At 41.9% G+C, this 16,317-nt stretch overlaps 1 protein-coding gene across 1 annotated transcript in view; it reads right to left on the bottom strand.

Moving 5' to 3' along the window:
• Positions 1–16,317, bottom strand: part of LOC122793396 (nesprin-1-like) — an 876,647-nt gene that overhangs the window by 18,677 nt on the left and 841,653 nt on the right. Inside the window, exons 43-44 of the mRNA XM_044061803.1 lie at positions 2,610–2,711; positions 606–809 (exon numbers count right to left, since the gene is read on the bottom strand). Coding sequence (XP_043917738.1) covers positions 606–809; positions 2,610–2,711 — 306 coding nt within the window. The remainder of the gene's footprint in view (positions 1–605; positions 810–2,609; positions 2,712–16,317) is intronic.

Genomic DNA, 16,317 nt, shown 5'->3' on the forward strand with positions numbered 1-16,317 from the left:
ATTCCCAGGCTCTTCCAGTATTCATCATGGAGTTTGCACCACAGCAATGTGCCCCTCAACACCCCCATCTCATTATCCCTCTCTTTCTCTCCTCTAACACCCAGTCTGGATCATAGTGAAGAATTTATCCCTCAATGTCCTGACAAATGATCAAATGGGCTGTTGGTCTTCCAAGTAAAAGAAGAAGCACCACTGTTTATCATCAAGTCTTTTCCTATGCCCCAAATGGGATGAGGTATCTCTTTATCATCAATGTGATAAACAAATTAATATTAAAGAAGAATGGGATAGGACTAGGGGAACAGTTCCATTATTGGGTAAAAAACATGCAGGTTTCTTCACTGGTAGGTGCTTCCCTCCTAGAGCCTCTCCTCCTGTTAAAACAGTTACCATGAAGGACTGCCCTATCTGTGAGCTCCACAATCTCATTGTCCTTCTGTTAAAACAGTTACCATGCTATGAATTAGGATCAGACTTCTAGTTCAGCTGCCGTTCAGCCATACTAATGACTTTGTTTTAGCTGATAGCCATTCTAAGTGATAGGCATAATATGATAATGCAGTCCTCTTTCAAAAGGCAGTATTGTTTAATCTATAAACACCTACCTTCACTTTGTTTAAGTCCTCTGGATCAGTGCTGTCAGTGCATGCGCAGATCAAGTCTTCAACTTCATTCAGCCAATTTGTCATCTTATCAATAAAAGTTTCTAATTGCTTTTTCTCGGTATAGAAATCTTGCAGTGTCCCTCTGGCTCGCTCAGATACCTCATGCACATTTTCCAATTTCTTCCTCAAATCTCCCTCTAGTACCTTTTAATATAAAATAAACAGAAAGCAGTTACAGGGAAAAAAGAAATATGTAACAACAGTGCTTGTCCACTGTTTCTGTCCTATCTTCTTATATGATTCTTGAAATGTTTTTATATTCCACCTTTTCATTTTATTGCAGCCATGTGAAATCTGCAGTAAATTATGAATAAATTTAGCACATGACAATGTCAAATGACCACACCATAATGATACTCTTCTTAATAAAGGAAGCGATACATAAAACTAAATGTCCAAGAAAAATAATTCATGGAAATGAGTAACATGCTCTGGAAAGTTTTATTTCCGTGCAAAGCAGTTCAAAAAGCAAACTGCTGGCTTCCTATCACTATTCTAAACAGATTTTACAAAGAGATCCAAACCTTTTTTGCAGCTAAAAACAAAGCTAATCTTACCTTGCATCAGTTTCTGTCCCTTAATTCAAAACCCATGACAGTAAGCTGTTAGATGAATAAACAGGTGATGCCTTAAAGACATTATTAAAGTCATATCAAAGGGTAAAAAGGTCACACAGACAAACCATTTAGTAAAAATTGTCAGGAAAAACTGAGCCATTCTAGTGTTTTCACTGTGTGACACCTTAACCCTCCTGTAATGGAGCCCAATGGGATTGTCATTGGAGGTACTGTTTGCATACAGCCCATGGGCCTCCATTACAGGAAGTTTAATGTGTTGCACAGTGAGAACTCTGTCTTGGCTGTAAAAAACACTACTAAAGAGAAAGCCTGTGCCTGCGGCATAGAGGGATAAAGCCTCACTACAGCCCTGGTGTCCCAAGTTCATTTAGCAACTCAGACACTTGATTGTTCAGGCAGAGAGGACATACATGCTTGGACAAACATCGATTGGTGATGAGTGCTGGAGGCTAAGGATGCATGGGAAATACTGTCATTTACTGTTATTTGGCTACTTCACATGCAGGGGGTGGATGGTACACAATAAGCCCCTTGCACACTATCTCCTTGGACAGCATGAGTGTGCATGGTGGCAAAGATTAGGCCTTAAAAGAGAAAACAGAATCACTGCAGCAGCAGTATGATACTGAGAGATCAAGTCAGGATCATCCAATGGACAAGGAAAGGCACTGAGAGCAAATGATGCTCAGCTGAGCTAGAAACCTAAAACAGTAGGAACAGAATTAGTTTATATTGTTAAGCCTTGAAATAAGCCGACACATTCTGCTGTGGACTGCAACGCTGTTAACCTGGACGCAAGTAGTGTTTCTCATAATAAAACAATGGTACTAGGTCCCTTGAAACTGCTAACAATTATTTCCTGAAGGTAATAGGATACTAAAGAAGCAAATCTGCATCATACCTATATAAGATAACTACAATATGATCACCAGAATACTTCTTGGTTTGTACCTACATGCTTTCCTCCGGGCTCTCTAAGGTGTTTCTTCAGCTGTGACACTACGTTATGTGCAGTACCATCAAATTTGTTTAATTAGTTCTCTAGAATATGACTCACTGTGATACAGAAGAGTTCATATTGATTCCATTCATAAGTATGGAAAAAAATACTACCATAGCATTACTAGCCCTTAATCTTAAGCAATTCTTAATAATATTTTTACAAATCGCATTGATATTTTTTACATGATGTCTTTGTTTTAGTCATTTCGCATTGATCTACTCCACTTAATCATCACTTATCTAAAGTACTTCATGAATTCATTTTATGTGAAACATTCAATATTAAATTCTAATGTATTACACATACTTTAAATAACTGTACATTATAACTTTATATATTTGACATTTACAATTCAAATGATACCTGAAGTTCTGTGGGAACATCTTGACTTCTGGTTAGCTTTTTAAGCTCTGAAACTTTACAGTGTAGCTCTTCTAACTTCTCATCTTTGGTTTTGACTTCCACCTGCAAAACAATGTGTACAAAAATATCAGTATAAAATGGCTAACAAATGCTCAAGATAGTATGTCTCAACCCTTCAAAATGATCCAGGTAATATGTCTAAGGAGTGCCAGTAGATTAATTCTAAAGACATCAGGGTGGAGGTTGGCATAATGATTAAGGTGTTAATCTTAAAAGCACAAGGTGCATGGTTTGATTCTCACATGGGGTAACTGACTAGGCTTAAAATGGCCCACAAGAGCAGTTAGCCTAGCACTAATGGTTTTAATGTAATATATTTAGTAACACTAATAACTTAGCAAATATTATTAATGCATTGCAATAAAATATATCTGAGATGTGGTTGGTCAGTGATAAGCAAGGACTGGAGCATTTCTAATACACAAGAAATAAAACACACACACACACACACACACACACACACACACATACACACACACACACACACACACACACACATGCACACACACACACACTAGCAGATTGCTTATACTACAATAATATTGGGTACGTTTGATGTATGACGTACCAACCATATGCCAAAACTGATGTCATATGGCACACTAACCATATACCATCATTTGCTGAACCCAGGGTGCAGTCTTCCCAACAGTAACGTTTTTTGGCTAACTTTGCTGTCTGTAATATGAGTAGTTTTCACTAAGTAACATTATCCTACATACTGTAGACAGTAGAGACCACAAAACTTCACGTGTTCAGAGTCACAGACCACCTCTATAATGACGATTTTGTTTTTTTTCTGGCACAACAGAAAGTTAAGCTCCAAACACTGAACCATTCAAACATGGTCTATTTCAAAAGTATAAACTTTATAAGGAGGGTGGAGAAGTTGCTGGATGGGAGGACTCAGATAGTAATGGTAAGAGAGGTACTTCTCAAGGAAAGGAGTTTAGGCTGCCATCAGGGTTAGTTTTGGGGCTTTACAATACCAAAGGAGTGTTTTTCTGGACAGAAGCAGTGGAATACAAAGTGACATCCTGTCTAAAATCTGGCAGCTAAGGTTTAATTAAGCTGTGTAGGGTGCTGCATGCAAGCTGTGGTAACCAATAATTTGACCATATAATGGGTAGGTGATAATATTTGCTTCTTAGGTTGAAAATAACTTGAGAGGCCTGGCATCTGGTGAATGCAAAAATCAGAAGCAATGTGAGAATTCGGTTATGAATGGTAATAAAATGTGATTCTGTTATGATGACATTTGATTCAAAGGACACAGTGGTTATTATGCTTTTGTACCAAGCTTTTATGTACCAAGCAGTATGTAGTTCTGGAAGCCATAGGTATACCTTGTTCTACTGGCAAAAAATAGACAAAATGATTACCAGAATACCTAAAATTACTGGTTCAGTTTGTGCAATGTATTATCTGTGTATGTTTATCATGTGCAGAATCAACCAACCCCCTTCTACACTGGATTGGAGTTAGAAACAGGCAGTTGCATTGCTTGGTTCAAAGTTAATTCCAAGGCCTGGTTTGAAAGGACACCCTAGCCTTCTGGAAGACAGTACAAAGTTCCTTATACATCAAAGCTTATAACACTGATATTCTTGCAGAGGTGATGAAAGTAAAATGTGATTTCCAGGAAAGGATTTTACTGTAGCTTATTACAGTGATGCAAAATGTGAGCTTACTCCAAGAACAGGACCCAGCTCCTGCTAGGGAGCACCACTTCTCCATTAAAGCCCCCAATGATGGTAGGAGAGCCAGATGCACTCACACACAAACATACACATACACGCACATGCACACACACACATACACACACCCACACACACACACACACACACACACACACACACACACACACATACACGCACACATGCTGAGGAATGATGGTCCTTCTTGGAAGGCTTAAGAGGAAAGTCCTCTTTCAGGGAAACATCATATTCCCAACAAAAGGAGACAGACTCTATAGGGAGTCAGGCTGAGATGGCTGATCAGTGGCTGTCGAAAGAAGTGTATACTAATTTTTATAAAAAAAAAGCTCTGCCAAATATCTTAAAATAAGGTGAGCTGAGCTGGATGAAGCTTCCAATTCCTAGAGATCCAACAGACATTGAATCTTTTCCAGCTGGATAGCTAAGATTTCTTGGTGTTAGTTATTTTAGTCCCTTGTAAAATGCTGGCCACATATAGAGAAAACTGATCACTAAATCAGACCAAGATGAAATGATCTCTGTTGCAAGATTCAGGAGTTTCAGATATTTATGCATCAGGTACAGGGTACAGTGAAGAGAAAGGGAACATAACTCTTCCAGTCTCATCTGATTCAGATGAGATAACCATGGCTGTCTTTGCCTTAGGGGCACTATTATTAAGATGAACTTTGCATTGTTTTTTCCTGCTCTTCACAATACTTTTGTGAGTAGGAAGTGAAGCCATACAGAACATCCTGGTTCCAGGAGATGGAGAATATGTTCAGTATCTCGGGTCCCTTGCATGGGGACCTGAAGTGGAAGTTCCTTAATTAATAGTTGTTTTAACAGGCAGACAGCTCCACATTTGGTATTCCACTCTTTTACAGTATAGTCTGACTGGCTTTTATCTCCAAGTAAAACATCAAATTGCAGTAAACAGGTAACAGAAACACTGCAAGCCATAAAATTATTCTTCCAAGAAGATTCACAAATTTATTAATACAAAAGATTAGTGCTTTCGTCTCTTCACCATGAAGAAATTTCATCAGATAAACACACAGCACAACTTCCTTTTTATACAAAGCAGTAACAGAAAGTAGAAAATTAAAGCAACACACCACCTAAAAAAAACTCATTGTCCAACATCTGTAAATTAAGCATAGTAGATCACATTTACATAGCCTTAAAAGCAAAAAAAAAAAAAAAAAAAAAAAAAATATATATATATATATATATATATATATATATATAAAACCTTATAATACTTTTATATATATATATATATATATATATATATATATATATATAAAAATATATTTTTATATATATATATATATATTATATATATAATCCGCGGTGGTGCTGCGGTAGCATTGTCGCCTCACAGTAAGACGCTGTCTGCTTCGATTCTCACCTAGAGCGTCTTCTGCGTGGAGACATGCGTGAATGAACGTACCTTCGTTGAAGGTTGTGCATCAGGGCTGGTAACTCGGCACGTAAAAATTAACTACCAATCATTAGCGGACCAGAGTTCTGCTGTGGCGAACCATAACCGGGAAAAGCTGAAAGACACAACAACAATATATATATATATATATATATATATATATATATATATATGTAAAAGAAAATACCCCCCCCCCCAAAAAAAAAAAAAAAATCATCACATCAAAGCTTTAAGTTTAAAAACACTGGTTAAAGAAGCCTGCTCATTTAAACCTGGCCAATGAATCGCATTAAGCCTAAGTTGCCACACCAGCTCTCTGTCACTAACTTTAAGGACTTCTAATACAAAAATTTAAAAATATGATTCTCAAATTCAACACAATGTTTAGACAGAGCACATGTGGCCTTCTTAATTTTAATATCCTCAAGTGCTCATAAATACAGCTCCTAAATTTTCTTTCTGTTTTCCCAATATAGAAACATGTGCAAGACATACATAAAGCACAATACACCACTTTCTCTGCATTACATGTAAACTTACCAGCCAGTTTAAATTTATAACCATTAATTGTAATTTCATCTATCTCCAAAATGTGCACAGTAGGAACAAAAAACAAATTTCTTCATCCGTGCATCTACAACGGACCTAATATTTTTCTTATACAAATCCTTTAAATTCTTACCCTCCGGTGAGATTATTTTTTTTTTTTGGGGGGGGAGGTGGCTTTATATATATATATATATATATATATATATATATATATATATATATATATATATATATATATATATATATATATATATATTTTAAATATATTTATATATGTTTATATATAGGCAATTTATATTCTTGTACCTTGAAAGTATTATAAGGTTTTATATATTTTTTGCCTTTAAGGCTATGTAAATGTGACCTACTATGCCTGATTAATAAATGTTGCACAAGAAGGTTTTTTAGGGGATGTGTTGCTTTAATTTTCTACTTCCTGTTACTGCGCTAATCTATTGTGTTAATAAGTTTGTTTTTTTCAGCATCTTTTGGTGATGTATCTTACTTGTTTTCTCTCCAAGTACCATTCATTCACCTACTGTAAGACCTACACATATTGTATAACAATATATTCTATTTGTTGGGTATGTACATGGATTGAAGATGCTTGTCTAGTTTCCAGAACAGCTGGTATGCCATCAAGGCCAACATGTAGACTGGTTAAGAGTAGATGACTTCTTACTTTTTCATATGCCATACTGTGGTATGTCACTGTAATAAGGTGCTAGGTATAAGCAATGATGTGAAAAGTGACAAGTCAACAAAGTATAGCAAGTTTTTTTTTTTTGGTCCCCCTCTGACCTCATTGATACTGTCCTGGCCCCCAGTGCCCCACTTACATGCCGGGTCTACCAACATTCTTCTAACATCACCCTTTGACTTAGTCCAGTGTTGCCTGAGCCAGTCATGGATCTTAAGGTCATCCTGGGTGTTCATCTGCATGTGTTTCCATCCATGGGGGGGGGCAGTTATTTTGTATGCCCTACCCACTTTTCCCTTTCCACACCCTGCCTCCACATTTACTGGTTGTGTCCGAGGAGCTGCAGAATACAAAGATCTAGGAAGATCCTGCCTGTCAGATGTCTCATCTGACCAATCCAATTGAAAAAATGATGTAGGAGGAAGACTCCCTTTTTTTGCAAGGACACCTTGGCTGCCTTGATATCTAATACTGAACTCAAGACAGCCTTGATGGAAGCTGGTACCAGGCTTGATTTTTGTAGACTGTGTTGAGCCTCCCAGATTAGTTAAGCGCAGACTGGTATATTTCAAGGTTTTCTTGAACTTCCCTTCTGTGAAGCCTTGTATCAAGCATCGTTTTAGCTAAGTACATGTAAAAATTCTTATCCTGAGATGGATAAACATTCATGCCAAGCATTTGGAAAAGCATGCTAACAAAGGGAGGATCTGGGTGGGTACAGACCAGCCTATTTATTACCTTTGGGTAACGATGTGTAAGAAGACATATATCCAAACCATAGTCATCAAAAGGGCATCTTTTAATAGAAAAGTAATTAGGGTCTTCTTGTTGCATAGAAATTTATGTATTCTGGACTGACCTTGGATGGATCTGCACTGTCTGTCTTGCCTTGCTACCAGGAATAGTATTGACTAGAAATACTTGCTCTATTTATGTTTGGGAATCCACTCTGTGGCTCCTCTGGTCATTCACACTTCTAAGTTGTGAGGGATAAATGGAGATGGCTGCACTAAACAGGTAGCATGCTAACAAAATGAGGATCTCCACAAACCCTATTTTGTAACCCATGAATATAATCGCCACATCAAAGGGGCAAAAAACTTCCCACCTAGGATGTGGAGGAAGCGGGAACTATTTATGCTCTTCCTCCTCCTCCTGTTTTGCTGCCTGCGCCAGTGTGCTAGGCACCTCCAGGTCTGTTTTTTTTTTTTTTTAATTCTTGTCATATTGCTGATCAAGCCAGAATTGCTACTAGTATAAGAGCAATTGTTTAGTAGGATAGTTTTTGCTGAATCTAAATATGGGAAGAATGAGAAAAGGTGTTTTACTGAAAAACACTATCTTGTCCTTTCGTACAGCTTCTTAAAGATATTCTGTGTATGAAATACAATGAGAATGTTTTCTTATCTAAGGGCACATTGACCAAATAACCCTCCACATCCTCAGAGAGGTTTTAAATTCTGAGTCAAATGTGCCATCTGACAATGGTGTCTGTGGATAGCTGCCCCCCCGGCACAAGTATCATATCTGCATTTAATTGCATGCTTTATCTATTAAGACAGTCAGGATCAGTGCATAAATATACTTACAAGTATAGAAAACTTCTGGAAGAACCTCATCTTGATCATGAGTGAATGCAGGAATGGTTAAGGAGAGGCGAATTCAAACCAAGAGATGAAAGGTTAATATCGGTGGCCCAAGATAGTGGGCTATGTACGCATTGGTTTACAAAGTCCATTGAACATGTGGGAGAAACATACAAATGCAGGTTTTGTAAAATGGAATTGGAAACAGTTGCACACCTCATTGCTGGTTTTGACATACTAATGACAGAAAGACTGTATACTGAAAGGTATAATAATGTGGCAAGACTATTGCACTGGAGATTGCGCAAACATTATGGTACTGAAGTGGCTGAAAAACAATGGAAACATGAGCCACAAAGGATCATAGAAAATGATGAAGTCTATATCACATGGGATCACCCATTAACAACAGTTCAAAAGATAGATGCTAGAAAACCAGATATAGTAGTCCATAAAAAGAAGACAAAAGTAGCATTGTTCATTGAAATCAGCACACCCAGTGACTACAGTGTCTTGCATACAGAGAGACACAAATTCATAAAATATCAGGATTTCAAGGCAGAAAGGAGAACAATGTGGAAGAAAGATACCCATACAGTTCCAACAGTCGTAGGAGCAACTGGTCTTATGAAAAAGAATCTACAAGCATATTTAGATATGTTACCAATACATGTAACCCCATACGAACTGCAGAAGGAGTTATTACTGGGCACATTGCTGGTGCTGTGAAGAGCATTTCTGTCTGCCATCAAAGACTGAAACAATACTAATTTCATGAACTTTAATCATACTTTGACTTAGGAATGGGGTCCATTCCTGTCATGGTATTAGAAACCCAAAAGATTCGGAGAAATTAAAAAAAAAATAGTGAACACCTAGAAGCAATGGCATCCTTATTGGCAATATCATAGTTCATTAGGGAATACATATGGAAGGAACTAGCCAGATACTCTTCCTTTTCAAACTTAGTGTTGGACACATTTTCGGGGGTGGTATATTTTACTTTTTACAAGAAAACCTAAGAGGGCACAGACATTTGGGAAGAAAGGGCTTTAGCACACTCTCACTACAATTTTAAAGTCTGGGAATGGAGGACACCCCCATTCTCAGTGCTAGAATCTACTTACCATATTAAAATCCCTAAGATTTCAGGCATAAAAAGCAAGAACATCTTATTAGAAGGCTTGCACTTTGCAACCACTGACCTCTTTTCAAACAAAACAAGCATTGTAAGGGGTTGTCGTTTCCTGAATCTTTCTCCATCACGCATACTTGTTGTTGTTTATTTTCCTGGGGACACCATGGGCCAACAAAAAAGACCAAACCAGTTAAGTAGCAACATGGAAATAATGAAAAAGGCACTGAATGGGGTACATGCCACTCAGTGAAGTGATATGGAAGAAATTAACAGACTCTCCTGAACAAGCAACTGTATATTTCTTGCATCAAAGTGGAACTGACTGTGGTAGAGAATATGTTCCAAGCAAGACTATCTTTGATTCTTTTTTGCTCATAAAGCAGAGGATAGGGACTCCCTGTCTGTCTCCCAGACTTGTGCTTATCCAGTAGAAAGACCTCAAAATATCTGTCTCTTAGGTATTCCTGCTGTAGGAGGCAAAAGGGTCCTAAGAATCCAGACCCCTTCAGACACATTCAGACCTGAGGGGGTTAGAAGCCTTGTGATGAGGCAGATGTAGATATCTAGGAGGGAAAGACGGAGAGTGAAAGTAAACAAAGTACCCACTCTAGCACAAGATAGCCCAAGAGACAGAACGTGTAAAATTCTGCTCAGCTTTTGCGGGCATATCCCGTGAGTGATGCTTTGAAAAGAATGGTGTGAATACAAAGTTGCAGCCTCAACTATAGCTTGTGTAATCTTTTCTCTTAAATAGGCAATATTGACAACTGTGCCCCATAGCCGGCCTTAGGCACAGGCCAACTAGGCAGCCGCCTAGGGCGCTGGTCTAGCAGGGGCACTTTTCTAGTATTTATTTGATGTAGTTAGACCAGGATGGGGGCACCAGGTAGTGTGGAGGGGGGCACCATGGAGCCCTTTTGCCTAGGGCACCAGTTGACCTAAGGCTGCTGCTGCTGTCCCCCTTGTAGAGAGTGACCTTACCTGAAAAGTTGGTATTTTTTTTTTTTTGTTTTGTTTTTCATGTTTTTTTTAACCATGAGCCAAGCAAGAAAAAAAGAAGTTATGTCCTTACCATAACGTTCCATGTAGAGTGTTCATCTCGTCTTTGTTCTTACACACAGGTTCGGAGCCAATCCTCGGCTCCGAGTCAGCCGAATTGCAAAGCTCTGAATCTCAGAGAAGCTCGAGACCAGCCCATATCCCACAATCCTCCCTGCCATTACTCAGATCTAGTTTGCAAACAAACCAGACCAAAAGATCCAACACCTCCGGTGCTAGAAGTATACACTCTCTTCAGCCATTCAGAGACACTCTCTCACCATAGCAATAACTAATGGTCTAAACATATATCCCATGATAAATGGGAACATATACCCCGGAAGGGGTCAAGACACATCGATCAGACTCTAATCCTACCAGTTCTTCCAAACATGTGGGGGGGGGGATGTAAGAACAAAGGCGAGATGAACACTCTATAAGGAACGTTATGGTAAGGACATAACTTCTTTATGTAAGAGTGTTCAATCTCGCCGTTTATTCTTACACACGGGTAGCGTCCCTAGCTCCGTCACCCCGAGTGACTCATGGAAGAACGTTCCTAAGCACAGTGGAACCAAATGATGTCCTATCCTTGGAGACTTTGTCCACTCTATAATGAGTGATGAAAGTATGTGGTTTAGACCACATGGCTGCTGCACAAATAGTGTCCAAAGGCAAATGAGCTGCATGAGCTAAGGAAGTGGAGACGGATCTGGTAGAATGGGCCTTAGGTTTGGTGGGTAAGGATTGCTTTGATTTAGAGTATACAAATGTCATACAGTCAGCAAGCCATTTAGATAGTGTACGTTTAGTAATTGCCATGCCCTTTTTATTGTCTGCAAATGCGATGAAGAGCTGATCCGTTTTCCTGTAAGCTTTGGCCCTATCCAAATAAAATCTTAATTGCCTGTGAACATCCAACTTGTGCAACATATACTCCAGTTTGTTAGTATGGTTTTTGAAAAAGGTAGGGAGTTCTATAGACTGGTTAATATTCGTAACTGAGCATACTTTTGGAAGGAAAGATGGATTTGTAAGCAAAGAGACCCTGTCTGGATGGAATATCACATAAGGTGGTCTGACCGATAATGCTTGCAACTCTGATACTCTACGAGCCGAGGTCACAGCGACAAGAAACAGCGTCTTCCACGATAAGAACTTTAAGAGACATGATGAAGCAGGTTCAAAAGGTGGCAACATGAGTTGCGACAGCAACAAATTCAGGCTCCATGGAAAGAAAGGTTTTCTGACAGGCGGTCTAAGATGGAAGGTTCCTTTCATAAAGGCCTTACAAAGTCTGTGAGACATAATGGGAGAACCTTCCTCACCAATATGGAAGTTTGATATGGCCGCCAACTGTACTCTTAGCGTGGAAGTAGAAGCTCCTTCGTGAAAAAGGATAGATAAGAATTCTAAAATTTTATGTAGAGGAGCTACCAAGGGGTCTAAGTTTTGGCTAGATGCCCAATATACAAAGCGTTTCCACTTACTTGTATAGAGTTTAGTAGTGGAAGCTTTATGAGAAGCAACCAGAATGTGTTGAACTGCCGGGGGGAGTAGATGAGACCTGGATAGGCAGGGAAGCGGAGCAGCCAAGCTGCTAGTTTGAGGGACTGTAGCGACAGGTGAGGAACTCCCGACGAATGTGTCAGTAGATCTGGTACTGGGTCCAGAATCCATGGTTCCTCTATTTGATGGGCTCAAAGAAAGGGGAACCATATTTGACGAGGCCAGAATGGGGCTATGAGTATTATAGTCCTTTCCAGGTTCCTGGCTTTCTGTAGAAATCTGGGAATCAAGGGAGTAGGCGGAAATGCATATAGGAGACCCGGGGGCCAATCGTGTATCAGTGCGTCCCTGGGGACATCCCCAGAGGGGATAGAAGGGCAAAGTAGCTTCTGCATTTTGCATTCAACAGGGGAAGCAAACAGATCGCAGCAAGGCTGGCCCCATTTGTAGAAGATCTTTTCTGCCATCTGTGAATTGAGGGACCACTCGTGAGGTAACAGGATGGCTCTGCTCAACCTGTCTGCAATGACGTTGGATGACCCCGGGATGTGCGTTGCTATCAGAAAGTGACCCGTGGACTCTGCCCATTGCCAAATTCTCATGGCCTCTCTGCATAACGGGTAAGACCTGGTTCCCCCTTGCTTGTTTGTGTACCAGACTACAGACATGTTGTCTGTCTGAACTGCTACTCTTCCTAGAGGTAAGAGGGCTTGGAAGTGTTGCAACGCCAGAAACACCGCCCTCAACTCCAGAACATTTATATGTAGAGTGTACTCCATGCTGGACCATTCTCCTTGGACTGTTCTTCCCTGAAAAAGGCCCCCCCACCCTATCAGGGAAGTGTCCGTGGTTATTGTGGCTGTTGGACTGGGTAGAACGAACAGACAACCCATAGTGAGGTTCTGATCGCGCACCCACCATGAGAGGTCCCGTCTGCAAGAGTCTGTTATCCTGATCTCGTGCGCTAGGGGTAAGTGTTGGAACGACCACTGCGCGAAGAGCAGCCATTGTAGGATCCTCATGTGTAACCTTCCCATAGGGACTGCAATTAGTGCGGCTGCCATCAGTCCCAACATTTTTAACACCAGTTTGGCTGGGGCTTTCTTGCTGACCAGAAGAAGAAGAACCTGCAGTTTGAGGGTTGAGGCTCTTATTGGAGGGAGCTTCAGTAGTGTCGATTGTGTATTTAGGTCTGCTCCGATGAAGGAAATACACTGTGAGGGCGATAAGCAAGACTTTTCGAAGTTTATGGAAATCCCTAAGTGGGAACAAAGGCTGATTGTGTAGTCTCTGGCTTGCAATAGATGATGCTCGGTGGTGGCGGTGAGGAGCCAGTCGTCCAGATAGGGAAACACCTGGAATCCTTGTCGTCTCAAGTGAGACGCAACTACTGCCATGCATTTGGTGAATACCCTGGGGGCTGAGGTGAGTCCAAAGGGCAGAGCTCGAAACTGAAAGGGACTGGCTCCCAGCCGGAAGCGCAGGTGATCTCTGGATGGTCTGGCCATTTTGATGTGGTAGTACGCGTCTTTGAGATCTATAGAGCACATCCAGTCGTCCTTCTGTAAGAATGGAAGGATCGATTGAAGCGTAACCATCCGGAACTTTTCCTTCTTAACGAAATTGTTGAGATGGCTGAGATCTAAGATCGGTCTCCAGTCCCCTGTCTTTTTTGGAACTAAAATGAACCTTGAGTAAGTTCGAATTCTCTTTGGTCCGCCGGGACTGGTTGGATGACTCTGAGCAGCTTTGAAATTTCTACAGCTGCTAGATTTCGCAGACGGGATGGCACATCTGGAAACTTTCTTTGTAGAGGTGGCATTGATGTGAAGGGGATTTTGTATCCTCTGGTTATAATGCTTTTTACCCAAGAATCCAAAGTAATGTTTAGCCAGGCCAGTGGGTATAAAGCCAAGCGACCCCCGACTGCCTCCAGAGCAGGACAGCCGGGCCTCCCTTCAGGAGTGCTGGAAAGGCTTCCCAGGGACGGAATCCCTGTCGCCTTGGTTATGTGGACCCCCTCTGCTGCCGGGGTGGCGTCTTCCATTTCTACCCCCTCCTCTGCATCTGGAGGGAGTATCACTCTGTGTGGTCTGGAAAGATCCCTGATTCTTACGGAACCACATTTTTCCGCCTCGTTGCCCTTTGGGGTACGGTCTAGTAGGAGCGGAAAAACGGACCCCGACAGCAGACAGGGTCTTTCCCTCTTGCTCGCACCGAGTGAGAGTCTTCTTAACCTTGGGCCCGAAAAGTGTGGCACCATCAAAAGGGGCATTGGCAAAGGAAGACTTGAAGGCTTCCGCAAAGGAGCACAGCCCCATCCATGATTGTCTTCGAAGAGCAATCGCTGAAGCTGCAGCTCTACTCGATCCCTCGGCTGCATACGAGATGAGCCTCATGGATGAGTTTACTATGGAGGTGAGGGTGTTAAGTTGTGCTGTTACTTTTTCTGAAACAGCAGCATCTGTGTTACCCTGGAGGGTATCTGTCAGCTCCTTGATGAGATCCCTCTGCAAATGTGTGAAGTGAGTCAAATAGTTTAGCGAACGCATGGAAAAAGTCGCTGAACTAAAAATGCGCTTCCCATATCTGTCCATATTCCTAGAATCCTTATTAGGAGGATGAACAGATGAGGAAGACTCAGACATCTCCTTTTTCGTGGCTGCCGCCACCACCATAGCGTCGACAGGAACTCCCTTGGTGAGATAAGATTTATCTTGGGGGGCAGAGATGAACTTGTTTGGTTTCCTAGGGACTGGTTCCACTGTGTCAGGTGCCTCCCACGCCCTTCGATCAATCAAATCCATTAATTCATCGAAGGGCGGAGTCACCCAGGACGTAGAAGGTTGAGCCCCAAAAGCCTTCAGCAGTACCGACTCGTCCTCAGTGGGGGCTAGGGATTGCCAATCACCCCTCTGTTTCAAGATCTCCAGGATGTCTGCAAATGACACATCCTCTGAGGCTGATTTGGGGGACCCCTCTGCCTCATCCAAGTCGGTGTCAGATGTTAGAGATTCCTGTGGGGAATCTATGTGTCTCCTCTTCCACAACCGTTTCCTCGGGACCTCATCAGAGCGGGCTTCTGGTGAGGCCTCCAAGGAACAGGGGGAACCCTCTGGGGGTGGCTGAGACAATTGGGCTCTACGCTTCGGATGGATCGTGGGAGCAGAAACAGAAAGCAGCTCTTTTGGGGAAGGAGAAGATTCCCCTGATGATGTGGTTGTCTGTGCAGACAATACTTTCCTCATAAGGTCAAAGGCCCCCGAACCCCTGGCCGAGGGCTTCCCCAGTTCCGAAGAACACGGGAGCATCCCAGACCCAGGTGTCGTGGGCTCCGACCCCGAGGACGGAGCCGAGCCAGTCTGTGCCGAGGCCCCGATAGGGAGAGTCGGTACCGACAGGTCGGTACGACTCTCGGTCCCGGAACCGAGGAGAGACCGTCAGCTCCGCGACTCCCCTATCAGTTCTGAAGGAGTCGAAGTCAATGGTGTCGATCGTGCAATGGACGGTTTCGGCACAGAAGGCTCCACTATCATCAGGTCATCCTCTCCCGGCTCCGAGATCTGGATGGGTCTCAAAGGAGGACCCGTTGGAGATATGGGGAGGCCTTCTAGTTTCGACACCAACTGGGAGGAAACTGCAATTAACTTGGAAAGGGCCGTGTTTTCCATGAGTTTCTGCACGACATGATCCACATCTGTCTCAGATAAAGGTCTGGAAGAACGGGTCGAAGGAGCCGAAGATGGCACCGACCGAAGAATGGACAGTGGTGGCAGCTCTGACACCGGTTCCAAGATCTGGGGCTCAGGAAAAGATAAATGTTCGACGCTTGGCCCCGAGATCTGTGGAACCGGCGAAGGAACCCTAGAAGATGAACTCGGAGCTGATGACATGGGCTCCGACATCTTCGACCCTTTCGAGGATTTAGAAGCCTGATCCGACTTGTCCAAAGCCTCTTGAAAGGCAGGCTTCAGTAACCCTCTG

This window comes from Protopterus annectens, chromosome 1.part0 (assembly GCF_019279795.1).
Source record: "Protopterus annectens isolate FY-2018-M chromosome 1.part0, PAN1.0, whole genome shotgun sequence".
Taxonomy (NCBI): domain Eukaryota; kingdom Metazoa; phylum Chordata; order Ceratodontiformes; family Protopteridae; genus Protopterus; species Protopterus annectens.